The sequence below is a fragment of the Dermacentor andersoni genome, chromosome 10 (assembly GCF_023375885.2).
Source record: "Dermacentor andersoni chromosome 10, qqDerAnde1_hic_scaffold, whole genome shotgun sequence".
In the NCBI taxonomy this organism is placed as follows: domain Eukaryota; kingdom Metazoa; phylum Arthropoda; class Arachnida; order Ixodida; family Ixodidae; genus Dermacentor; species Dermacentor andersoni.
In genome coordinates, this window is record NC_092823.1 from 7137021 (window position 1) to 7164901 (window position 27881).

The window sequence follows — 27881 nt, forward strand, 5'->3', positions numbered from 1 at the left end:
AATGGACATTGTCCAGAACCCTTTGAAGATGGTAATGTAATGGAAGCTTGATCCGTCCTTAATGTGAACTCTCTACCCCACAAGTAAACATGCCAAATTCACAAGCAAAAAGACATGCCAATGCTTCTTGTTCGCCTATGAAGTACCATCATTCTGCACGAGTTAATGTGTGGGATGCAAAAGCAACTGTCAATAATTGATTTCTGCACTTTTGTTGAAGGATGGCATCCAAGCCAACGTCTGAGGCATCGACTGTTACGACAGGTAGATGCAGTTGAAAGAAGCGCACCAGAGCATGCAAAGCAAGTACAGTAATCCCTTGTTATAACAAAGACAGCGGGACGGCAAAAAAAATTCTTTATAAGCAGTAATTCGATATAAGTGACCACTGAAGTGAAGCTAAAGCAGTCGAACTTAATTGCACAACTGCGAGGAAGTACAAATACAATGTATTCAATGAAGTAAAACTTTATTCAGGTGCAAAAAAGGCAGTGAGCTTTGGTTGTTTGAAGTTCCAACCAGGTGCGAGCAACCCCTGCACTAACTTGACTAAGCATTGCACGAGGCCGTAGTTGCCACCCATGCATTTAACCTTACTTCGCAGCAAGCGTAGGTACTCCTGCGGCTGCACCATAGTTGGCACTTCAAGTGGCTCTTCGTCTGTCGGCTCTTCGTCCTCGTCGGGACCACCAACAGTGTCAATTAGTATCTCCACATCCACCGCTAGGGCGACCCCGGGGGCAGCAGCGTCAGCCAACGCGAATGTCTCGAAGTCGCCTTCTACCTCTTGGCCAGCAATCTTATGAACAGCCTCTTACAGATCGCTGCAAAGCTGTTGGTGACCCTCGAAGGTGCGAGTTCTTTCCATGAAAAGTTAAGCAAATAAATCGTATCAAGCAAATCAATGTTGTACCTCTTGCTGGCATCCTACACTGTGAGCATGCAGTGCAAAAGAGCCTTGTGGTACAGCTTCCGGGTGGTCTCAATGATGCCCTGATCCATCGGTTGCAGTACTGCGGTTGTGTCTGCAGGCAAAAATTCCACAGTGATCGCCTTGAGGTTGTCGATCTTCCCCCGGCTCGGATAATTGTCAATTACGAAAAGCACTCGTAGATTCTTTGCATTGAACTGTCTATCCAGAAGGCACACATAGTCTTCAAGAATAGCAGCAGTCATCTAAGCTCGCTTGTTACTTCTGTGGATGCATTCCTTGGGAACACAGTAGTTGCATTTCGGAAGCACCGCAGCTCCTCCACCTTCCCCAGTATCAACAAGGGAAGCTTGTTCTTGCCTGTTGCATTAGCACCAAACAGCACAGTGATGCGCTCCTTGCTCTGTTTTCCTTCAGATGAGGATCTGCTAGCAGTAGTGAATGTGCAATTTGGTAGCATCTTGTAGAAAAATGCAGCCTCATCTAGGTTGTAGATGTCTTTGTCTTCATACTTTTCAAGTAGAGCTTAGAGTTGATGTTGGTGCTATACATCTACAGTGTCATGGTTCACGGCTGCACTTTCGCCAATGATCAACTTCGAGGTCACGCCATGTCATTTCTTGAACTGCTCAAGCCAGCCATTGCTGCACCTAAAACCTTTATGGCCCATTTGGAGAGCGAGAGCTTCGGCTTTTGTAGTAGGTGCAGATCCATGTACGGGAAGCTTTGCACTCCTGGTGTTTTTCAGCCACCGTAGAAGTGCACCTTCCTCTTCAGGGTATTTCGAATCCCAATTCCTCTTTCTCTTCACTGAGAAGCTCTTTTCAAAGCCATCCAGCACAGCTTCCTGGTTTTTCAATACAGTTGATAAAGTAGATAGTGGTATGCCGAATTCCTTTGCGATGTCAGTTTTCTGTTGGCTACCTTTTTCCACTTCTTTCATCAGCAGAACTTTCTGCTCCAAAGTCAGACACTTTTGCCTGGAGACAGACATAGCCATTTATCTTTGTAGACCACAAAAGCACACGCGAGACATGCCTAACGAAGCACCCCGGATAACACACAATCGCAAAGCCTGCAGCACGGATCCAAACGTATGCACTGTCAGCACCAAAGTGACTGAACGCGGCGGGCAACGCAGAAGGCAGAAGCTTCAAAATGTCGTCAGGGCATCTCGCTTTCCTTGTTAGAGCACGCTGGTGATGGCGACGGTTGCAATGGCGGGCTTGGCATCATCTTCACGGGTAGCGGAAGAAAGGCGATAGGAGTTGTGCCGACCAAGAAGCAGGAATTGTGGAAGCGCACTAGTTAGTGGAAGATTGTGCTTTGGAGGGCAGGCCGGTAGAGGGCAACTTTGGAGGAGCAGCAACGTTGAAATTGGCAGCGAGGAGGCAAGGAGTTGACATGAAGGCGAGTGTGAAAAGTGACTGGCATCCAAACGGCTTGCAGACGGGAGAGAAAATAAGGAGGGGAAGGCAATCGCTGCTTTAATAGGGAGGCTGTAGACGTCATGGAAGACTACGAGAGTATCACGCTGGAAAGCACTACAAATGCCGTGGCTCGAGTCTGAGGTTGTGTTTGTTGTGCTCAAAAAACAATTAGCCGCTCATTGTGGGTATACAGTGTGATCAAGAAAATTGAACTGTTTTGCAGTAGGGGCTTTGCATGATCACTGGGCAATACGAGAGTTTTTCGGTGCACCGTTGTCGACGACACTCTGCTAATTCTACAGTTCAAGTGTCGGTGTTCGCACACTGTGGTTTCCGCGCCATTGACAAATGTCTAGGAACAAAATTCAATGACCATACCAGGCATTTAGGCTGTTTGTCTAAAGTCAGATGGCGTAAATCGAGCATGACTGGCTCGAGGAAATCACTGGGGAAACAACAGCTTGCATTGATTCGTCATGTTGACAACCTGACTTGCTGCTGGTGATGCTCGGATTTTTTGGGTTTTCGCCAAGTTATCAGTAGATTTGCACTGTCAAAAGTGCAACGAAGCTAGGGGCGGTGTTTTATTGCGATGCAAGCCGATTATGGTAAACCGCAAGCATATTTCTGGACCGGCTTCCCCAAAGTCATCTTCCCGATTTTTTAACGTAGCTGCTCGCATCGAACATGGCACTTTTAATCGGAGGGACCTTCCATAAGTGCTCTTTGGAGAGATAAAACTTTGCTCATCAAACGCACCCCATGGAATTTTACGGCAAGATTGCCTGTGGTCTTCTGGCCACTTTTCGACATCCAAGAGAGCGTGGTTTTCTGGCACCGAAAATCGTCAGGAAAACTTTATTTTCATGTGGATTCTACCCCGGGGGATACCAGTGATGCAATTGCAAGCAAAATTAACAGTCTGAGCGCGCTGCATCATGGCATTTGACAGCTTTCGTTCGCTCCGCAATAAACAGCTGGGAGCACTCAGCACTCACTTGGTACTCATTACTAGGCGGTCATCAGTCGTGGGTTTGGTACTTTTGTGGCCCAATCTGTGCCTGCATGAGACTAATTCGTCGGCAGTGTTAATTTGACACTGCATGTGCAAAAGGCTCGACGGCGGCGATTCCTCTGCTTGCCACTTCGCTGTAAGCGGGTCAAGCTCTTCGTGCGCTTCCAGTAATGTGGCTTAAAATGCATGCGTTTGGGTCGGGACCGGTAGAAATTTCGAATAAAGTGGTATTTTGAGTAATTTTGTTGTAACGAGGGATTACTGTACTTCCTTAACAGGCAGGAAGCTGTACTCAGTATCCTGATCACAGACAAGAGCTTGTCCTTGCTTATAAGTTTCCTTAATGGTTCTACCATGTCAGCATATTGCGGGATAAATTTTGCATAATGCCCTGTGAGGACCAGAAATAAATACAGAGCCTTCCTGTCATGTGGTTGTGGAGCTTCGACAATCGCCTTGATTTTGTTGTACACTGGCCGTTTTAAGAAATTTTATGTCCTGCAAAAGTTAGTTCCGGGACATTGAATACACACTTAAGGTTCAACTGCATGCCAGTATTACTTATTTAGCAAAAGAGAAATTGCAAATCTCTGTCGTGGTTATGTCGAGTATGATCCAAAACAAGAACATCATCAAGGTAACAATGTACCGGGACTGTCTTTAAGGACAGGTGACATGATCTGCTGAAAAGTGGATGGTGCAGATGACAAACGGAAACACACTCTTAATGTAAGAGATTGTCATGAGTAATAAAAGTGGTAAGCTCACAGCTTTTCTCGGATAATAGAACCTGGTAATATGTGGATTGTAAGCCCAACTGACTGAACACGATGGCATTAGCAAGTCGATGCAACAGTTCATTAGCTCTCGGTAGCGAAAAGGCGTTGACCACGATGGCCTTGTTGGGTTCCCAGAGATAGAGACAAAGTCGACTGAAATTGTCCTTTTTACAAACCACAAACAGCGGGGAAATCCACTCAGATGCTGAGACACATTTGATGATGTCAGCCGTTTCCAGTTGTTGCAGTTCAGCTGAAACTTGCTCGTGGAGCACCAGGGGTAGAGGATGAAGTTTTGCCGAGAATGCTCGCACAGAAACTCGTAGACGAACTTCATGCATGAAGCCCTTTACATGTCCCAGTTGCCCTGAAAACAGATTAGAGAATTCCGCTGGAGCATTGTGCGGTAGAGACAATTACATGATAGCCGGATCAGCCGGAATTCCTGACACTTGGTGACAAGTGAGTGAAAATCCTTGAATATCGATGCCCAAGGCTTGAATGCCGTCTAGGTCCAGAAGAGAAATGGCCGGGTCCGTGATGTAGACTGTAACTACTGCAGACGTATTGCAGTATTTCACTACCATGGAGAAATGTTCTGAATGCATTATTTCTTGCCGAGAGTAATTATCGAGTAGGAGACTCGAAGCAGACTGAGGAAAACCCTTGAAATGCTCTTCGTATGTGACGCTGTTTATCAGAGAGACCGTAGCTCCCATATAGACGAGCAACTCGAGCTAAGTATTTGCAATGAGGATTTTGGCATAAATTATTGCCCGATAGGAATTCGGTGCTTGTATTGTTAGCCCGGAAGAGACTGTATTTGCTGACTCTGTTTCAGCAGAAGAGGAAACGAGCTGAGCTCTTGCAGGAGATGCTCAATCCATTCAGTTCCGTGAATGGCAAACTAGAATAATGTCCCACTTTTCTGTAGGCATGGCACGTAACGTAAAGTGCTTGGCCGAACAGCCTGGATTGGATGCTATGGGCTAAGTTGATACACAATGGTAATAAGTGACTGTTCCATCTTGACTGGCTTTGTGAAATTTTTGCCAGGCGCCATATTGGCTGGCTTCCCCAGTTTGTGGCTTTCCAACATGTTTTTCGGCGCCACGTTGAACCCGTCAGTTCGAGGAAGGAAGTTGGCGAGGACCATTATCTTGAGCACCCAAGCGAGGAAAGCGACGGGTAGCGACGGTTAGCGTCACCATCTTGCCGCTTCGTAGAGACGCGATGCATGGGAGAACCTCTGAATACCTGAAGTTTTTTGTGAACTTGCTCAACGCATCATCTAATTTTTTCAGCTTTCTGTAGCGTCAGCAAAGGTCCTTTGTACAGAAGCCTTTCGTGGATTCTTGTAGATGTGACGCCTTGCAGAATCTGGTCTCGCAGCAACTCGTCATCCAAGCACCAAAGATACGAGCAGGTGCCAACTGATGTAACGCGGTGACAAAATACTGGAAACTCTTTCCTGGCTGCTGCTTGTGATCCTGGAAAATAATGCAGTGTACCAAACAGTTATTACTGTCTTCATAATGCAGACACATGGAAGACACATAGTATGCCTTGAAAACTTGCAGTAGCCAGGTCCGCTTGCGACGTGAGGTCAAAGAACAAACACTGCCCCTTGAAGCCTATGTTGGCTAGTGCCACGGCCTTTTTCCTGTCATCCAGTAACGCCTTGCCTCTGGTAGACTGCAGAAACATTTGGAAAGATAGTTTCCAAGTCAGCCAAGGTACTGTTTGTGTACCAGGCGAAGCAAGGAACGGTGGCGGCGCGAAAGCCATGGCGGGAGCAGTGGAAGGGAAGGCTGGTGTCGATGCAGTCGTTGACGGCGAAGGAGACAGGAGTGGCAGGTGGAGTAGTGTCCATGGTGTATGCAGCAGGACGGTTTTATTTACCTCATCGTCAATGTATTTGTGTAGTGCAGTGGCGTTGGGACCACACCAGCCGAAGGGGAGCCTACGAAGCAGACCAAACAGCCGAGGTGCAGAGCACCGCAGAAGAAAAAGGATTTCCCTTAAAGGGGGCAAGACACAGTCATCCAAGATTTTGCAGTTTTCTGCGGGAAATTCTAGTAGAGGGCTGTACACGTGTAAAAAGTGAGCGGTAAAAGCACATTTCTGTCCTAACCATGACCTAGAACTGTAGCATTCCAAAATGAATGTGGTGTGTCACAGATTTTATAAAATTGCTTCAACTTTACCTTTCCTCAACCTTTGCCGAATGGAATGGAATTTCCTTCATTCAGGAAATGCAAGAGATGAGAAAGGCAGGTTTCTCACCAGTTAGGGCGCCATCACCGCCGCAGCAACATATAGAGAGCAAGCAAACTAGCGAGGGGAACACCTCAATTGAAGACCTCAAAGCTTTCATGCAGCAAATGCAGCAGCTAAATCAAAAGATAGCCCTGCAAGACCAGGGCTTCCGCAACTACGTAAAGAATCAAACTACACAGAGAACAGTAAACGACGCCAGAGACGGCCTCTACAACGAGCGCAGGTTTCGATCAGAATCCCAGGGAACAAATAACAACACCAATACATCAACATGGCAGGACCAAACCAACTAGAGATTTGGCAGTGGAAGTGCAGGAGCTACAAGCGCAAGCAGGGACTCCTGCAACAGTTCATTAACACTAGAGGAAATCCACCAGATTTAATACTACTACAGGAAACAAATTGCATCCCAACCCTAAAAGGATATACGTGTCAGGAAAATGGATGAACAGCGACTTTAATAAGCAACAAAATAACAACCATAGCACATAAGGAACTAGAAGACACACAGCTAGAACATATAGTGACCGAAGTGATTCCAAAACAGAAAAAGAAAGCTAAGAGCACTTTCATAATCAATCTATATAGCCCACCTAAAAACAGAGGAAACTTCATTAAGCTTTTTGCGGAAGCGAAGAAGCTTGCAGGGCAAAACACCCTAATAATAGCAGGGGACTTCAATGCGAAGAGTCCGCAGTGGGGCAGTAGAATCGAAGACAAGAAAGGGCGCAGTATCTGCACAGCTGCAGAAAACATAGGCTGCGAGCTACTCACAGATGAAAGCTAACCCACCAGACAGGGCAATAGCGTAAGCGTGGACACGTGTCCCGACCTAACCTTTGTCAGGGGCACTAAGCAAGTCGAATGGGAGAACTTGCAAGAAAACCTCGGCAGCGACCACTAAATCATCAGGGTCAGCACAGAGGCAGAAATCATCAGGAGGAAGATTGGCAAGGCAAGTCTAACAGACTGGGATGCCTTTCGAGTCCACTGTAAACAGCTAAAAGGGGACATAACCTCGGCAGAGGATTGGAGCCAACAACTCAGACAAATAAGAGATCTCTACACAAAAGAAGTGGAACGAACAGAACAAGCACCAGAAGTGGACAAACGACTCCTCAGGCTATGGGAGGCACGACGAGGCCTAACCAAGCGGTGGAAGCGTCAGAAGCTAAATAGAAAGCTTAAGAAGAAAATTGCCGAAATAACTCAGCAAGCAGAGGAGTATGCATCGCAGCTGGCAAGGCAGGGGTGGCAGCAGTTTAGTACCTCACTGAATGGCACCCTAAGCACAGCCAGAACATGGCATATCCTCAAAACACTCATGGATCTCAGCAAGAGCAAGGCGGAAAGCAGCAAATCCATTCAGAGGTTAATCCACCAGTATGAAGGAACAGAAGAACAACTGCTCCAAGCAGTACGGGAAAAATGCTACGGAAAGATCTCGGTAGAAGGCTACCGAGGCGACTACCAGGGTGAAGAAAATTCAACTACAGACCGACCCATCACAAGAGAAGAGGTCGTCGAGGCTGTAAGGGCTACAACAAAGAACACAGCAGCAGGGGCGGTCAAAATCCGAAACTCGCTAATTCGAAACCTCAGCGACGAAGCAATTGATCAGCTCACCCTCTACCTCAACAAACTATGGGAGGAAGGCAAAGTACCAGCGGAGTGGAAACACGCCGTAGTGGTGATGATTCCGAAACCCGGCAAAAAACTCCAAATTGAAAATCTCAGACTAATTTCGCTTACATCATGCCTAGGCAAGCTGTACGAAAGAATAGTGACCCGAAGAATTCAAACACATCTTAAAGACAGAGGATGGTACCCCAACACCATGTTCGGCTTCAGGGCAAACTTGTCTACCCAAGATATCTTGCTACAGCTAAAGGAAGAGGTACTCGAGACAATTCCGAAAAACGGGGAAAACGTGGTCATGGCCATCGACATCAAGGGAGCCTTTGACAACGTGTCCCACGCCGCCATTATGGAGGGGATTAACACTACTAATTGCGGGAAGTCCATGACTATATCAGAAGCTTCCTAACCGACAGAACAGCGACAGTAGGCCTGGGAGACCTACGGAGTGATGCCTTTCAAACGCCATGCAAGGGCACTCCGCAGGGCTCAGTAATCTCGCCAGTACTCTTCAACATAGCAATGGTCAACCTTACCAAGAAACTTAGCAAGATCCAAGGAATCAGTCACGCAATGTACGCGGACGACATAACGATCTGGACTACTCAAGGCTCACTAGGGGATAAACAAGAGGCACTACAAGAAGCTGCCGCCTGCATCGAAGAATACACAAAGCAAAGAGGCCTCAGATGCTCCACGGAGAAATCTGAACTTCTCAGGGTGGGCAGACACCCCACTGATGCCCCGCTCGAAGTAAGGGTAGAAGGACAGAACATCCCGGAACAAAAGATGATTAGAATCCTCGGCATGTGGCTGCAAGGAAGCTGGAAATGCAGCCACACAATCTGCCTGCTAAACAAAGCAGCAGGACAGGTGGGCCGAATGATTAGCAGAGTGGCACACAAGAGATATGGCATGAAAGAGGAGGACACACTCAGGTTGGTCAACAGCCTGATAGTCAGCCGGGTCACATACTCACTGCCGTACCATGAAATCACCAAAACCGAAAAAGAGCAAGTGGAGACCATCCTCCGGAAAGCGTATAAAACAGCTCTCCACCTCCCAAGGAACACATCCAACGACAAACTCATGCAACTTGGAATCGGCAACACTCTTGAAGAACTAAGGGAATGCCAGCTCAAGGCACAAGTACGAAGACTCAGCAATACAACAACACGAAGGGCGCTCCTGACAAAGCTAGGTCGGGAAGTAGAAAAACCACAAAGTAGCAGGGTCACCCCAATACCAGACCCACTAAGAAAGAAACTACGCATACAACCTATCCCTCGCAACATGGACCCTAACCTCCATGCGAGTAGGAGACAGGCTAGGGCAGAGTTTTACGAAAAGACAATGGGACATCGGGACAATACAGTCTATATCGATGCCTCCCTATACTCACAAGCACACAAAAACAACGCGGCAGCGGTGGTAGTAAATAATCAAGGAGAATTAATCACAGGACTCACAGCCGAGGTGGCTAACATAACCGAGGCAGAGGAAATTGCTGTCGCACTGGCAGTGGAAGAAGGTTATAGAACAGGAATATTCCTCAATATTCTAACAGATTCACAAGAGGCGTGCCGGAGCTATATAAGAGGCAGAATTAGTAACACGGAGCTCAAGATCCTCAGCAGAGTTCCAATCACTGAGGGACAACCCACACATGACATTATCTGGATACCAAGCCACGCAGGGATCAGGGGCAACGAAGGGGCAGACAGCCTAGCTCGAGGGATGACCAGCCGAGCAGGAACGTCAACCGCCCCAGAGGGGCCACAGATCAACTGCGGGAACAGCTATTCAGAGCTACTAAACCTCTATAAGGGGCTAAGACATCAATTTCCCCACCACATAAAGCATTAACAAAGGAGGAGGCCGCAGGATGGCGGAGACTGCAAACGGGCTCCTTCCCAAATTTACACATACTAAGTAGGATGTTCCCCACGCAGTATAGTGCAACCTGTCCGTGGTGTGGAGCTAAACCAACATTATACCACATTACATGGGAGTGTACAAGAAACTAGGCATTCCACAAACACAAAACACCAAGTGCGGAGCAATGGGAGAGCTGGCTCACCAGCCGCGAGCTAGAGGCTCAAAGAGCTCTAATAGCGCACGCGTGCGAGGCAACCCGGCTCAGTGGAGCCCTGGACTAGGGGCCCATCCATGGCTGAAGAGGACCCAAGCTTCAAGAATGAAGACTTCGGCCTCGACCCGCTAAAACCTTAAAAGAGTCAATAAAGTTTTCCATTCCATTCCATTCCTTCAAAAAAGTGGGATATATATAGGGTCTTATAATGCTCCCTTGTTGAGCGATTTATTTTTGGCTTACCTAGACAGGAACATCATGTAACAGTTGGGCAATACAAAAATCAAAAACGCTTTTGGTTTTGTGAATGATTTTTTTTATTCCGTTTAACTGTGAGGACAGCTGTATTGCAACCTCCGTTTGTAAGACATTGGTTCTGTTTGAAGAATGCCTGCATCCGCTCTCATGCACACATGAACTTCCGGAGAATGGATCCCTTAGGTTTTTAGATCTGAAGCTATCCTTTGCCCAGCGACATGCATGCTGGATGTATGAGCCGCGTGCCAATAAGCCTCTATTGTCCAATGCATCCACCCATTCAAAACTGATTAAGAGAGGTATCGTTCATGCTTGCTTGCATAATGCCCTAACAAAATCCTGCTATCATTTGATAGAACCTAGTTTCAGTTCGCAGATCGCTTGGCTGAGGGCGGCAGGGTACCCTAGCAACCTTCTTGTTTCAGTCTCGGAGAAGTTGTGTAGTAGGTTCAGCACTGATCCTCACAGCACTGAGCCTCAGGTACATGATCGAAGAAACAAAACAGCTGTTATCCCGTACACTCATGAGATCTCTCACAAACTTAAGAAAATAGGACAAAGGGCAAGTATCGATGCTATTTTCTCTGCACCTAGAAAACTTGCACAGCTTTGTGTTAGAACTAATCCTGTTACTGAGGGACGTAGTTCTTGCAGTATCAATCACAGGAAAAAGTATACAGATTGTTTGAAAGGTGTAGTTTACAAGATACCCCTGACATGCGGTCAGTCATATAGAGCAGACAGGTAGATGTCTAAATGTTAGATTGCAAGAACATAGCAATAAAGTGTGCACAATGCGGCTTTATTCAGCTCTTTGAAAAGACCAGTATCTTAGCTAGGCTTCCTAATGAAAACACTAACTATAGCCTGATACAACTTCAGAAAAAAGGGGGCGTTTACTCCTCCGAGGCGTAGGCAAACGAGCACCTACCAATGGGCGCGCACTCTGGACTAACGTCATCAGCCGGACGGCCGGTGAGCCGGCCGACGGAGAAGATGGCCGCCCGCGCTTCGAACTGGGCGAGGTCGCGTCAGCTGTGTGCTTCAGCCCCTCATCATAGTGAATTACGGAACTGTTTGTGATGGTCTATCATGCCGGAAATATTACTATGAGCTTATGATGCGGCATTTGTGCCGCATGCGTTTATTCTGAGCCGTGATCCGGCGAAGGAACGTTGCAGCGAGCATCGCTGGCGCTGCGCTACGCTTTGCCTGAAAACAGGATCCCGCGACGACCGCTACGAACACACATCGTGCGTGTTTGTTCCATGTTGTTTTATTTCGCTCCAGAGTGAAGTTATGACGAGAAATGTTTTCCAAAGACTGGTGCCTACTGTTAGCGGCGGGTGTGTTCGTGTACTGTGTCGCTGCGTTTTTCGTCGGACAGGGTGAAGTGATGGAGCGAAACCATTCTCAGGGGAAATCAGAAAAGTGTGCGCGCATGAAACAAACCTACAAGTGTCTCAACAGAAAATATTTGCAGAAGAAGCCTTTAACGCAATGATTTGTCGCCGTCAACTTAGCATGAACGATCATTGTCAGCAGTGAGATAACCGAGCGTCTAGCGACGGTGTTCGACCATTGTGACCACCGTCGATTGATTGCAGTGCTCACTGCAAGCACAAGCTGTAGAATGCGTGCTGTGAAATTGTGAAAACACAAAACCAAAAAAATATAAATTTTATGCAATTTAAAGCCAAGGGTGTTTATTTAAAATGATGAATGAAGCATTTTTGTACCTTCCTGCCTCGAGTATTCTCGCCTCAGGTTTGCAATGGTTGCAATAAATGCATTGTTCTATATAAGTACTTTTTCAATAGCAATTGATTCATTTTAAGCTTGGAAAACGAGTAGTAGATACGCCGTGTACATGTAAACAAGCGCAAAAGCCATGCAGAGCTGCTCTTTCTACTTTTGTCACTTGCAATGAAGCTAAAGAGCAGACGACGGGCAGCGTTGTAGAAGGCACGGGCTTATTTTTCTGTCGCTATCCGGCATGTGCTGTAGCACATGAGAGCTCTACTAAACCAGTCATCAAAATACAAAAGTCTTCATTTATACCGAGGATTGCGCGTTTCAGGAGCCCGATTTCTCGAGCGGGACTATTTTAGTCGCGGAGGCAATCGGCTGTCGCGCTTCGGCCATCTGGGCCGGGCCTCCCCTTTTTTCTAAAGTTGTATCCGACTATAGACTTATCATTGAAGCAGCAGCGATCACTGAAGGTGACTCGGTTAGTAAGCCATCAATTGCATTAACAGATAAAGCACCTGCTTTTCTGAGGTCGCACATGGGCGCTTGTTCAATTTAAGGAGGCGGTCATGGTTCCTTTGAATTTTGAATGCGTACTCATGCTAGCTTTGTGCTTTGGAGGGGGCGCTTTTGCCTTGGTGTCTTGGCATATATATCCTTGTTACTCAAAATAAAAACCAGCTGGAAGTCGGTGCTTGTCTTGGTCGTTCTTTCGATCTCACTATCAATGTACTCTCTGTAAGTGATGTTTGCAATGAAATACCAACTAGCTCGTACCCAACTCTCCTTCACTTGAACTTATTTTATTGCACCCAATACCAGTAAAAAAAAAAATAGCAAGCCTAACATTTGGCTGAGCAGTGCCTGCTGGATGGGTCGGCACGCGAACATGGTCAGCATTGCGCCTGGCCTCAGTTTTTTCATGAGTATCCCAAACTCGGCGAGCAGGCACAAATTGTTGCTGTAGCTGTCTGGCATGAAGTGTCTTGAAAAAAAAAAAAAAAGCGTCAGATGAGCACCAGTCCTTCCTGCCCATATTCATCTCCCAAGCCTTATGCTTGACGGGCTCCTTGAGGAACCTCAAGTATAATACGGAGCACTCCTGTCTCCGTTCACTCTGGCATGCCACAGTGCTACATAGGTGCATGTGGCATTGTTTCAGCCACTGCAAGTTCAAAAATTCCAATGACAAGCATAACAAAGCAGAAGTTTCTTGCATGTGCGCACAGCTGAAACACCGATTCTTCACTAGAATATACATGCTCGCTCGGCAAGCTTGCAGCTTGTGTTGTCAAGGCTCGCAAGCATGCCAATGGTGCTCGGCTGTTATGCCATTCCAAGTGTAATAAAAATTCAATTACAAATTACCTGCTGACTCAAATGCGCTAAAATTTCGCCAGCGTGTTCTTGAACGCACGAGATTTACCTCACATATTACAGATTATAATCGAAAATTGTGTGTCATGCCCTCTTTAACGAGGACCAAAGAAGCGCTCAGTTTATTCCAGCAGAAGGGAAGGGGAGCATGGCGGGGTACATTTTCAACAATGGGCGTGGTGTTTCAAAACCAAAACTCAGGATATAACACATTCCCCTGTTGGATGAGGGTTAAAGAACACCATATGGCCAGAGTTTATCAAGAAGCCACAACAACGTCTCTCAAAATCCAATACGCTGTTTTGAGATGCTACACTTCACAACCGAAGAGAACAAAAACCTCAACATGTATTTTTGAGAATCGAAGCCTAATTGCAGAAACATTCACACGCTGCGCATGATTCCTACTGTGGCCCATTGATTGCAGTGATGTAGTTAGTATTTTTAGTATCAAACACAATAATCTTATGCAAACAAAAAGCGCTTCTGAATAAAAGAAACACCTGTCGTGCTCACCTGCCACATATGTCCTGGAGCACTCCATGGACGTCATGTCCCACAGCTTGATCCTGCACAACACAAGGGCATTCACTGCACTTGGCTGTGTAACCATCCTTTACAGTGCAACAGCATAGAAAAGACAGGGATGGATGAAAAGAAAACTCTGCCAGATCCCACTTCCCAATGGCTGTCAAAGTTTATGTGATTCCCATTAAAGCAATGTAGAGACACTGTAGTACTGCCACGGCCAAAATAGGTCATGTATGAGCTATAATATACTGTAGCCGAGCTCCTCTCCTGTGCTTCCCTCAGGACATGCTGCGCAACCTAACGATGTGCCTTCAAAGTTTACGCGTGGCCTCTGAGATGGGTGTAGCGGCAGTGCATGCTAACACTGAAAATTATTCCCTCACTGCCCGTATGCATTCATGGTGCAGTGCTAAAGCACCAGGCTGCTGCACTTGTGGCGCAGGTTTGATTCCACCTAACACCGGATAAATTTTAAAGGATTGTGTTTTCTTTTCTTATTGAAGGGCAGGCGGTATAAACACGCTAGATAGAGCCAAAGTGTCTAAAGTAGGCTAAGAATGCTATTCACATCAAAAGGAAAAGAAACGTGCAACACAAGTATGAGGCGTTCATATTGCGCCCTATTGCAACCTCACATGCTGTATGCTTTGGGGGCGAGCAAAAACGTGCGAGAGTGAGCCGAGAACGATGGTGGCTTGATGAGCACCATCCTTCCATACAAGCAAGAGGAAAGGGGGAGAGCAGCAAGCTAGCGGTAATGTGACCAAGCACGCACAAGTGGAGCAGGAGGCGCCCTGTCCCGTTCTCTTCTCTTGTGTGTGTCCGTTTATTTGGCATCTTTATATTTTATAATGAACAGCTACCAACTAGCCCAACAGGAAGTGCTTCTAAGGAGCAGGAGGGGAGGGGGGGGGGAAGTGAGGAACAAGTTTGCGTGTGTCACATTTTCAAGTGCGGCCGCAGCTTCACATGGCTGTCAGTGTGGCTGAGCATATATGAAGCCTGCACACCCTGTTTTATATGTAATCTGCAAGAAAAGAGTGGGTGTGCTGAGATGACATGGCATCATGGGCGCCGTCTTCCTGTGCACTTAGTATTTGAGGCTGCGTGATCTCGAGTTTCGGAGGCGGGGTGAAGTGAGTGGCAGATGCAGCATTCGTTCCCCGTTACCGGCACTTTTCATGACGGTGTCGTCCCACTGCGGGCAACACTATCAGCTGTGAAGGCAGAGTAGACACCAAAGCATACTGCAAGCTTCGCTGTATACCGCAAATGTGAAAATATTGTCGATACGGCACAAAACTGCGTCTTTCGTCGCCGACTCTCAAAGTCAACAAAATTAGCAGTTTCCAATCACTCAAAATTTAGATATTGTGGTTCCTTACCTGAATGAAAAATCCATTGGTGGCTGTACTTATTCACATAAAAGGTTGAATTTAAATACCACAAAATTTCAATATAATGAAGCAAATTGCCTATTTACCAACTTCTTTAAATCAACGTTTACCTGTATTAGCAGCCCAGAGTAGTCCTTGCCATGAAGCACCAGCGATTAATGCGAACAAAAAACCAATTGAATAAATAGACTTAAATTGCAACTAGTGAACTCTACAGAAATTAAGAAACTTGCGCAACCTCCCTGCAATTGTCAAACAATTGTCAAACCCCGGCCATTTAACCCTGGCTGACAGGGTGCACGCTTCATGCATGCACGCTCAGTGCAATGGCCCATAGCAATGTCCCCACTGATCCCTGTTGACGATGGCTTATGAAGCCTTGGGCACGCTTGCTCCATGATGCACAGACAATCAAGTGCCACCATCATCTGCCACTGCCATCACCGCACCACCATCTCGTGGTGGCAGCTGCTGATTCAAAGTTACGATTAGCAATCGGCTGCATCTCAGTGATCCTGACAATGTATGAATGTACACAAATATATCTGATGAAGAAATGATGATGAACGACAAACCCTGGGGAAGAGCCAAAGAAAGCTTCGCATAACAAACAAAAACAAATTAAAAAAGGCATGAGAACATGGGTGAATTTATATAAATGCATGGCTGGCCTAATTATGCAAGTAAGACAAAGACGGAAGAGAAGAAGGCCGGACAAGTATGATCCAGACCTTTTCTCTTCTATTTGCATGGTCCTTCTGCTGTTAGGTCCACCATACACTCAGACTTTTTAAAGCATTGAGTCATTTACAGCGACCAGCAGGACCAGAAGTCATTCTCTTGCTGCTTCTGGGTGGCTTTGTCAACACTCGAGCATTTGTGGACCCCTTTCGCTTAGTCACACGTTTTTTCATAGCCTCCATACGAGCTTCGTCTTGACCCTACATTCATTTACAGTCAGCTGTTAAAATGAAGTCATCAGGACCATAGATGGGCTTCGTAACAAATGCCATTTAATTAAATGTAGAGGTGCTAAATCACTCACAGTGAGGCTGTACACGCACTCCAACAGCATGGGAGCTTGTAAAATGCAGTTAAGCCTCGATGTAATCAACATGCATATAATAAATCACAGAACATAAAAACGCAAACTTAAAATTTTGCTCACCAATATTCGCATGTAACAACTGTCTGCATGCAACAAATATTGGATATAACCAAGGTATACTGAAATTTGATGCGCTGTTGTAATACAGTGAAACCTCGGTATAACGAACTTCAGAGGACCACAGTAAATTGTTCATTATGAAACATTATAGTGGAAGCCCCAAAATTAACCACTCCACCGATTAGTACATAAGTTGTCAACATATGAGCTATCCACAAAAACGTCGCTGTTGGCTCTTGGCCCGTGCTGTTGCTATTTTCCATAGATGGTGCCGCCACGAACTGCTGAAGCACTCTTATAATAAGAGTGACATGCGCAAAACAGACAATGACGTCAAGAAAACTATGGACAAAATTCGTAGCTCCATGTCGCCTTGAAAGCCCAATGTTTCTTGCTGTTTGTTTATTTTTCACATTTCTTGCCATGGGCACTGCAATTATCTTGCTTGACACAGACACCTGAACTATGCCAAAGCGCAAGCGCACGTAAACGACACCGCCCTGAAAGTGCAAAGTGCAACCGTGTGGCATCCCCACGAGTGCGGAGCTTACAAGTGTCTGCATGCGTAGCTAGTACAACTGCAGAAATAAGTGCAAAAGAAAGAGGCATGTGCCGAAAAAAGGGTGAAAGAAGGAAAAGACGCGCTTCTATTGCTACACGACACTTTCCTGGGTGGAGCATGTGCTCGCAAAACCTGATGCGCCGTCTCCTCCACAAAAGATTGAAAAAAAAAGGTTTCTTGCCCGCATTTTTCTTTCTTGAGCACTATTTCGGGTTTTCCGAACCCATGCACCACAGTGTCCGCTATCTGCGCATTGTCATCTGCTAGCCAACTGTTTCAGCTGCCATGAAGGATACACGTAAATCTACGAATCCCCAGATTTCAGAATATTAGTTCGTAGTACTGAGGCGTTGTTAACATGACAAGGAAATTGAATAATGTTTGTTTTTCTGGAAAGTTTAGTATTCTGAAGTTTGTAGTACTTAAATATTTTTACATTAAAACTATATGAGCAGAGTAAGGGATGTCTCAAAAGTTCATTAATCTGAAAAGCTTGTTAATGTGGTGCTCATAGTAACGAGGTTTCATTGTAACAAGGTTCAACTGTACACTGTTAACACATCTGCACATGACAGTTAGGACGTGGCAGTGCTCAAATTCTGCTGACACCCGTCTGTCAGTTATCATACAGTTAGGCCCCAGCAGGTGCTGCCATGTAGTCAAGCAACCTTCAAAGCACTCTGCATCTCCAGGTCGATATGAAGAAACACAATAGGCCACTGGGTTCAATGTACCGCGAAATTCTGTTCTGCTTTACCGAATTACCGCTTTGTATTGAGTGGAGTCTGAAGCACTGTCGGCGCACTCACTTGCACTCATTTCAAAGGCGTGAGTGCGAGTGAGTGCGATTGAGTGCCACTGAGTGTGAGCGGCGATGAGTGGCAGTACGCGTGAGTGCCAGAGTGTGAGCGGAGGTGAGTGCGAGTGAGTCTGAGTGGAGGTAAGCGTGAGTGACTGCGAGTGGTGGTGAGTGCCAGTGAGTGTGAGTGGAGGTGAGTGCGAGCGTGAGTGAGTGCCAGTGAATGTGAGTGGAAGTGAGTGTGAGCAGAAGTGAGTGAGTGCCGGTGAGTCTGAGTGGAGGTGAGTGTGAACGTGACTGAGTATTGTGAGTGTGAGTGGAGGTGAGTGTGAACATGAGTGAGTGCCTGTGAGTGCGAGTGCAGGTGAGTGTGAATGTGAGTGCAGGTGAGTGTGAACGTAAGCGAGTGCTTGTGAGTGGAAATGAGTGTGAATGTGGTGTTTGTGAGTGAGTGGAGGTGAGTGTGAACGTGAGTGTGAGTAAGGCAAGTGTGAACATGGTTAAGTGGAGGTGAGTGTGAATGAGGTTGAGTGTAGGTGAGCGTGAACCTGAGTTATTGAGTGCGGATGAGTGTGAATGTGAGTGAGTGCTTGTGAGTTGAGGTGACTCTGAATATGAATGTGAATGTCAGTAAGTGCTCGTGAGTGTTGGTAGACGTAAGTACGAACGTGAGTGAGTGAGCGTGAGTAGACGGGAGTATTAACGTGGGTGAGTATATCGCACCAGCACAACAATTGAAGACGTTTAAGGTTGCCATTAAGAGGCGAATGCGATAGCACAAACAAGCTATGTTCACATCGGAAATCATGGGAGGCTGTTGTTGGCCGGACCCTATCGAAGAGGAAGTGGACGCAGCATGGAAGGCATGTGCATGTGCCTCGTCCGAACTTCTTCGACTAAAGATCGGACTCGGAAGCAGTGTAGTAGGCCTTGAGCCTACTGACATGCACGACATCACTAGATGCCAGAGGAGAGGACGAGGTTGAACCCACAGGAGCAATTTCGTAAGTCACAGGCGTCACCTGGCGCAGCACGCGGTAGGGCCCTGTGTATCGCAAAAGGAGCTTCCCTGAAAGTCCGACGTGATGAGAGGGCGACCACAGGAGCACAAGCGCACCAGGCGAAAACTGTAAGTCACGATGGCGGGCGTTGTACTGACACTGCTGAGTGGTTTGTGAGGCCGTCAGTGAAGCACGGGCAAGCTGGCATGCATGGTCGGCGAGGGCGATGGCGTCGCGCGCATACTCGCTTGTTGAGATCGCAGCAGGAGGAAGTGCCGTGTCTAGGGGCAAGGCAGGTTCGCGACAGTACAGTAGATAAAATGGAGAAAATCCGGCGGTGTCGTGCTGGGAAGAATTGTGCGCAAATGTTACGTAAGGAAGGGCAATGTCCCAGTCGTGGTGGTCTTTGGAAACGTACTTGGACAGCATATCGGTAAGAGTACGGTTTAACCGCTCTGTCCGGCGATTGGTTTGAGGATGGTATGAGGTAGTCAGTTTGTGTTGAATGGAGCAGGAACGCACAATGTCAGCGATAACTTTCGAGAGGAAGTTTCGACCACGGTCAGTAAGCAGCTGTCACGGGGCGCCATAAAGCAAGATAATGTCACGCAAGAGAAAGTCCGCGACGTCAGTGGCGCAACTGGTAGGGAGAGCCCGAGTGATAGCGTATAATCAGTCGCGACGGCTACCCATTTGTTCCGAGAGGATGACGTGAGAAAGGGACCGAGCAGGTCTAATCCAACACGAAAGAACGGTTCCACAGGGACGGTGATCGGCTGGAGATGACCGGCAGGTAGCACCTGAGGTGTTTTCCGACGCTGGCCGGGATCACAGGCAGCAACATAGCGTCGAACGGAGCGAGCGAGACCAGGCCAATAGAAGCAATGGCGGACGTGGTCGTACGTGCGGGATAGCCCAAGATGTCCTGCAGTGGGTGCGACATGCATCTCAAAGAGCACAGTCTGTCATAGCTGTTTTGGCACGACAAGAAGAAGATCAGAGCCGTCAGGGAGGAAGTTCCTTCGATACAGAATGCCGCCCTGGAGGACATATTGGCGAACGAATGCGTCGGTAGGTGTAGAGCGCAGACGCTCGATAAGCGCTCGCAGCGATAGGTCTCGGTACTGCTCATTGGCGATGTTAGCAAAGGCAGACACGGAGAAAATGCCGTTGGCGCTACTACTGTCGGCGTCGTCAGGCTTGTCGACCGGGTAGCGAGACAGGCAGTCAGCGTCCTTGTGTAGTCGGCCAGATTTATAGGTGACAGTATACGAATATTCTTGGAGGCGTAAGGCCCAGCGACCAAGTCTCCCTGTAGGAGCTTTCAGTGAGCATAACCAGCAAAGCACGTGATGGTCTGTGACAAAGGAAAAGGGTCGGCCATATAAGTATGGGCGGAATTTCGCAACCGCCCAAACTAGGGCCAGACACTCACGGTCAGTGATGAAATAGTTGCGCTCCGCGGGTGAGAAGAGCCTGCTGGCGTAAGCGATAACACGGTCGTGGCCACGCTGGCGTTGTGCCAGAACTGCGCCAATTCCGTGACCGCTGGCATCAGTACGGACTTCGGTAGGCGCAGAAGGATCGAAATGGGCCAGAACGGGAGGCGTTGTGAGAATGTCGATTAGATGTGAGAATGCAGAGGCCTCGTTATCGCCCAACTGGAAAAGGGCGTCTTTTTTCAAAAGCTCGGTTAGTGGTCGTGCTATGGCGGCGAAATTTCTCACGAAACGGCGGAAGTGCGAACAAAGGCCGATGAAGCTGCGCACATCCTTGACACACTTCGGAATAGGGAAGTGCGCAACAGCATGGATCTTGCCTGGGTCCGGTTGCACTCCATTCGCGTCAACGAGATGTCCAAGGACGGTAATTTGGCGACGGCCGAATTGACACTTCGATGCGTTGAGTTGCAGACCGGCTCGACGAAAAACGTCCAGGACTGCTGGGAGGCGCTCAAGGTGTGTAGCGAACATTGGAGAGAATACGATAACGTCGTCTAAGTAGCACAGGCACGTGGACCATTTGAAACCGTGAAGAACGGAGTCCATCATGCGTTCAAAAGTGGCAGGGGCGTTACCTAGACCGAACGGCATCACTTCGAATTGATAAAGACCGTCGGGTGTTACAAAAGCAGTCTTCTCGCGGTCGAGATCGTCCACGGCAATCTGCCAGTAGCCGGAGCGAAGGTCAATAGAGGAGAAATGGCAAACACCGTGGAGGCAGTCAAGGGCGTCATCAATCCGAGGTAGGGGATACACGTCCTTTTCGGTAACCCTGTTAAGGGGGGACGTGGCAATTGAAGTGGTCGAAATGGTAAAAATTGTCAAAATTTTCGATTTTCCTATTTATTTTTTTTCGCGATCCTCGGACCTTCTTTTACCTTGTGGTGAAATATTATAACAAAATACGCGGTAGAAATTGAGAAAACGGCACTTTCGTAGAGCGCCGTTATCAAAAATTGCTAAAAAATCGGGCCTCGGAAGGTGCCGTCGCACCGCGGATAGCTCGGCTATCTGATGACGCAGCGCCGCCATCTTGGTATCATCGTAAAGAGGAGAGATCGTAGCTCAAGATAGCCGCAGTGCCGTATTTCTCCACCGGAAAATAATACCAGCAAACGCGAACGAAAGAGAGGTAAAGGCGGCATCGTGATTGGGCGCAGTAGTCACGTGGGGAACACGGAGCGCTCCTATTGGCTGTTGTACATTTGAATTGCCCGTGAAACGCACTCGCGCGCATTGGCGCTGCAGCGCCTTGCGCGTTCCGTTCATTGTGCTTGAACATCGTAGCAGCCAAACTACCCTAACGCGCGTGTTCCGTGATGAGCCCCAAAGGAGGCAAGTTCTGAACGGCCCACGCGTACGGAAAACGACGAAAGGCGTGGAACAGAAGGCGAAAACTACCCGCAGAAGCATCAGTTTGCTTCACTCCTGAGTGTTGAAAGTGCTGTGGCAGATGCAGTTTGCCGTTTCAATGCTGGCTGTGAAAGAGCACTGCAAACAATTACGTCGCAACTGGGATACAGTCCAGGATCGTGTTCACTGCGACGGGCTGCTGAAAAGGATGCACGACGTATCAAAAAGGCAACGAAGGCACATGAAACTACTGTAAAGAAGCGAAAAATTACCTCAAAATGTAAGGAAAATGTGTCCTCACTGCCAAAGGACTACATTCCAGGCGGGTTTTAGCTGATCAAAGTAAATATTTTGATGTTTCCAGCAAATAAAACTTTCAGCCCTGTTTTCTCAGCTTTCACTTTTTGTGCAGTTGCTTTCAGTAATCCCAGTGCAATTTCACAATGAATGAAGACAGAATCATTCTGTCTTTTGCACTTTGATCGTGAAACATTGATGAGTGCAATAAAGCTGTCCATTTTCATCTGCACCTCATAAAAAAATTTATAATGAGTTTTTTGCAAAGGTCGTTAGTAAGACAACATGCACAGAAAAGTTCAAAAAAGTTTTTGTGCTTATTTCAGCATTTAAAAATAAACCAATAGCTTTATTGCACATAATGGGCTTGCTTGAACATGCTGGTATGAAAATCTTGACAAACTTAGGTGTAATTAATTAATTAATTTGGGGGATGACCATTAGAGGATGTCAAGGGTTCTAACTCAAGAACTATAATAGATAGCTCAAAACTGATTTCAGTTATGATGTCAGCATAACAAAGCACACCTGCATGCTAAATTTCGTCAATTTATTCCCATAAATAAAAAAAAAAATTTTCATTGCCACGTCCCCCCTTAAGGTGCCGATAGTCCACGCAAAAGCGTCCTCCTCCCAAACGCCTTGCAGACTTTCTCTCGTCACTTGACCCTCGCCCTCCCAGTTTCAGCACTTGCTCGGGAGGCGTAGCAGCTTCCATAGAGTTACACGAGTTGAGACATTAAATAATAAGTTCTAATGTTTTTATCATATTTTATATTATGTAATACTTAAGAAACAATGAATGAGCACTGTTAACCTGCCGGAAGCAAGTGATTTTAGTGCATTTCAGCAGAATATCTGCGTTCCTTCATCTTTTTTATTTTGTCGCGTTGTGTTGGCTGTCTGCTGCTACTAGAAACTGATTTGAAGCCAGGTCACTGCTGTAAATACGGGGATTTTGTATATTTCCTTCTATGCTTGCACGTTTGTCACCGCAATGGCCTGCACTTGCTGGGCTGTTTCTGGCCCACATTCAGCGCGCACTTCATTGTGAGCGGAGGTATTTAGTTAAGTGTGGCATGACAAACGTAAACATGATGCAAAATAGAATAAGCACGAGATGACACGCATAACCAGGAGAACGAAGCAGATAAAAATGGCTTGCTCATGCTAACGCGTTGCGCCTTTCATTTGCTTCCTTTTATTTTGTGTGTTGGATTTGCTCCACAAGACCGCCTACCGCGCTCTGCTGTTTCCTTCTTAACATCAAAGTAAATTTAACCATTTATTCTGTATGCTCGCCGATTCGTACATAGCAACTGTACTTGCTGATCTATTAATATGTAGTTGTAATTACATAATGAAAAGAGACAATTATAAGGACGTAAATTGTTCACGTTTCACTGCCATTGACAGCAATAGCAATACTGATATTTAAAGTTAATAGAAATATTTCCAGTGCATGAAGGGTGGTAATTTAATGCAAAGACACATAACATTGCCATGCACAATAAATGCTTGCTAGTTTACGTAATAACCCTATGTTAGGCAATAAATTACACTTATCCCACTGCTGGGCCATTTGCATATGATAGCACAAGACAATTTACATGTTGATTTATGAGAGGACTCATGGATTAAATGCATAAATGGCTGGGCCAGTAATAGTTATATATTTATTTCAATCTAGAAAAAAATTAAATTGTATATAAATGGAAAATTTCATAAAAGGAGGATGGGCCGGGCAAATGCAGGTGACGCAGATGTAAGATTGAATGCTTCTGGCGGGTTGGCCAGATGTCTCCGCATCATATCACCTCCAGACCTCACTACTTTCTCTCTTCTCACTGTCCTATCATACCTAAAGTAAAGCCCCTGCACCTTTTTAGTCATACAGCACAATCTTAGTAATGTTGTCTTCGCATTACATCATCACTTCCAGTCTCCTAACCCTTCTTGCTTCTCATATTGAGCTATCATACGCCGTAATGTCATCCCCACATTGCATCACCACCCCCAATGCTTTTTTACTTTCTTCTCTTCGCTCATTCCGCAGTCACGCGCCTCCGCCGCATTGCTAGGCATTGCATCATTGCATAAATTCAGAGCCAATGATTTCAAGATGATGCAGGTGGTTCAAAGCCAGAAAATGTGGCTTGATCGAAAGGGTGATAGAAGAAGGCAAGCAGTCTGGTGCAGAACCGGATCACGCTAAACGCATGTTTCAAAAAAGTGATTAAGGCTCATTTTTTACATTTGCAGCTATGTGACTAGGAAGTTTGTTCTGAAAAGAAAGTGTGAACACTGTTGCGATATTCTACTAACCAAGAAAGAATATGTTAGCCAGCTGAGCGCAGCTGATTACACACGTCTAGCTGTGGGACAAGGGAGGCTTGCTGCACCTATCTGGCCATCTCTTTAAATTTAGCAGAGATTTTGATAACCTTTTCACAAGGTGTTTCAGTACTCTGAAGTTTCGTCACGAAAGCTTGATGCATGGACGTTATTGAACTAATCGGGAAAAAGCGGAACGTTGCGATCGAGTGCCCCATTCGCAGCACTCACTTGCCGCTGAAATTATTGCTTTCAATGTAACTACTCGTCTCCATTTTCTTGCAAAGCCTTGAAACGCACGAACGCTAAGTACCGTGAATCTTCAAAATACCTGAAGTTAAGCTGCTGTACGTGAGACTGGATTATTTTAATCTGTTTTAAATGTTCACATCTATTTCACTTTTTCATAGTGAAGTAATTCCAGCACTTCGGATGAATATTATTAATTGATGTGCAGTGATCCCTGTAGAAAGACACAAAGCCGATGCATGACTGACCCCAGCATACTCCAAAACTTGCACTCTGTACCATTTTATAATGAATATTTGTTGTCTCATGATATATTTTTGCGAGGGACGGAACATAGATCTCTATATTTGTTGATTATATTTATTAATTATATAGAGCAGGTTTGTACTCCTGAACAATTTTCTAGAGTATTCGAAATAACACTTTTACATGTGTACATTGCTTGCTGTATTTTTGATTGGGCAGTTATTTAATTTATACAGCAGAAATGCTGGTATCTATACCTTTAATTTTTTTATGTGGATATCTATCAAGTCTCTTTCTGTGGGACACCTTTCGTGTAAAACCTCGGGGAATAAAGTTTACCTGGCATTGCTTTTATTTCTAATGTCTGCATTTAATATAAGCTTCGTCTAAGCACGGTGAAGCTCATTGCTGCACGCTATCTCTGGAGCGAAATAAGCTAACATGATTACGGCACTACGACCGTCTCTACTGTTTATCTAGTTTTCCTTAAGTTCTCTTTTGGTGCTCTTTGGATAATAAAGTACTAGCCGAGGCTAACAAATTTTCAAATTAAGACCTTTGGATATGGTTGTAAACCACTGGCAAACTTGACAGGAAAGCTAGTAGTGGTGAGTGAAGCTGTAGCTGCACCTATGTACTGCAGTTGACGGCGCGAGCAATTTCGTTTTGACGGCGCGAGCTGCAGAACACTGAAATGTGCATATTGCATTGACTATGTTATTTGTATACCAATCATAATAAAAAATAAATTGCTATGTTCATTTTCTGTTATGCTCGTTCCCTGAAACCAAGCCGACACTGGGGGTGCGTCACGGCCAGAAAGGTCCGACAGCGAAAGGGTTAATCACCAACGGTACCTTTCGGGCGGGCTGCACCACTGGAATGGCATCCCGTCGCTGTGCCATCTTGTGCAGTCGCTTTACGCAGCCGGTTCCGTGAAATAGATGGGGAAAGCTAGCTGGGGAGTGCCTTGTTCACTTGAGTCTACTGCATTCACCGTTTTAATCAGTCTGAATTCCCCACATGCCTTGAGACCAATGATGTCATGGTGACCTTTCGTCACAATAAAAAATGTAACGTGACGTTCTTGGCCGTTTATGCTCAGAACTTCTGTTGAGACTCCTACATGCTTGATAATGCTTCCGTTATATGCCGTTAAAACTGCTGTGCTTTTTCTTGGCTCCATTGCTCGATTGGCAAGCCTGAAAACAGACAGAAGTAGTAGGCTGTCTTGCGAGCCAGTGTCTACTTTAAATCGCAGTTGTTGGACGGCTATCTTGCTGCGAATTGTCCAATCTGCTCCCGCACTATCAGTTATGCTGCACACGCTAATATTCAGGATATCGAAGTTATCATCGGCCTCTTGTGTTTCGTTGACTTGGTTTACCTAGCGTCTTCTGCAACATGCTGCGAAGTGGTTCTTTTTCTTGCATGCATAGCAAAACTTTGCGCAAGCCGGACATTCTTCTGGCACATTAATTCTTCCGCATTGACGGCATCGATATTGTTTTTTGCTATCTCGTTCAGTTTCTCTCGTGTACTCTACTTGTAGCCTTTCCTTCGACCACGATGCATTTTGCTGCGCAGAAACTTCGGCTGCTTTGCACATTTGGTCAGCTTTCTGCAAGCTAAGGTCCTTCTCGCCAAGTAACCTCCGCCTGAGCTTTTTGTCATTGATACCAAAGACCACTTGGTCCCTTATCATAGATGGTTCAAGCTCTCCAAGGTTGCAGAGTTTCGCTTGCTTCTTCAGATACTGCAAAAAGCTTTCGAATGGTTCTGCCTCATCCTGCACTCGAAGGCGGAAAACGTGCCTTTCATAAACTTCATTCCCTTCGGGGGACACAGTACCCTTGAAACTTCCTGACCAAAGTTGGATAATCTTCTTTGTCCTCACCTTCGGCGAACACGAAGTTGTACACGTCCAGAGCATCGTCACCTGCGGTGCTGAGAAGTATTGCCGCTTTCACAGCTTCCTTCCTTGGCTTGTCTGATGACGTCGCTGTGTTCAAGAGTTTCAACTTCTGTTTAAACAGCAGCCAGTTTCTTCTCAAGTTTCCGGAAAGCTGCAACGGCTCCGGGGGCTTGACGGCGTCCATTCTGCTGCCGAGACAAACACTTCTGACACCATGTATCGTGTCTGAAGTAACGGACCGAGGCGACTGAGCAAAGAACGACCAACTGGTCGTTTATTCCTATGCCTACTTGCGTAGGCAGCGAGAGAAAGGAGAGTCAGGGAAAGAAGTGGCAAACGATATCGGCGCACATGCGCGATAGCCCCTTCTGATACAGAAAGCACGCTACGTCCTTCAAGAAGAGGTAACTTGAGAGCTTTCTTTATTTCAGTCAAACTTGCCGTGCGCGAGTAGTTCTTCGATATGAATAGAGCCGCTTTATTTTAAAGAGTTTCCAATTTTGTTATTAAGTATGCTTGGTACGGGTTCCAAGTCAAAGAGGTGTTATCATAATGCAATCGCACTAATGTGGTGTATGATAAAATCTTAAGTGTCTGCATTAGCTAAACGCAGATTGTGTCCGAGAGAGTGTTTTGTACCCCTGACACACGGGCAAAACCAAAGTCCTTTCCAGTAAATCCCTTTTGCTACTCTGAAGGACCCTTTGCAGAAAGGAGTTGCGCCGATGACACACGGCACCGCACTGAACTTCTTTAGGTAGTTCCTCAGATGAACGCCGCAAAAAAATAGCACTGGCTGTTAAAGCCACAAAAGAGAAAACCTTCTTAAAAAGCTGGTATTTAATTACACTTAGCTACTGTAGAACCTAAAGATATATATTTTTTATTGTTGATGGCTAATAATGCTTATAGTCGTTTATTTTATTCGCGTTTTTGCGTTGTTAGCAGCCATTTAACTTGGTCCAGCAACTATGTGCA

General features: G+C 46.2%; 1 protein-coding gene across 4 annotated transcripts in view; it reads right to left on the minus strand.

Moving 5' to 3' along the window:
- LOC126519689 (methylosome protein WDR77-like) overlaps positions 1-27881 on the minus strand; it is a 262463-nt gene that overhangs the window by 132594 nt on the left and 101988 nt on the right. For all 4 annotated transcript variants that reach the window (XM_055065356.2, XM_050169051.3, XM_072284883.1 and 1 more), the window contains one exon: positions 14066-14118. In XM_055065356.2, the coding sequence (XP_054921331.1) occupies positions 14066-14118 (53 nt within the window). The remainder of the gene's footprint in view (positions 1-14065; positions 14119-27881) is intronic.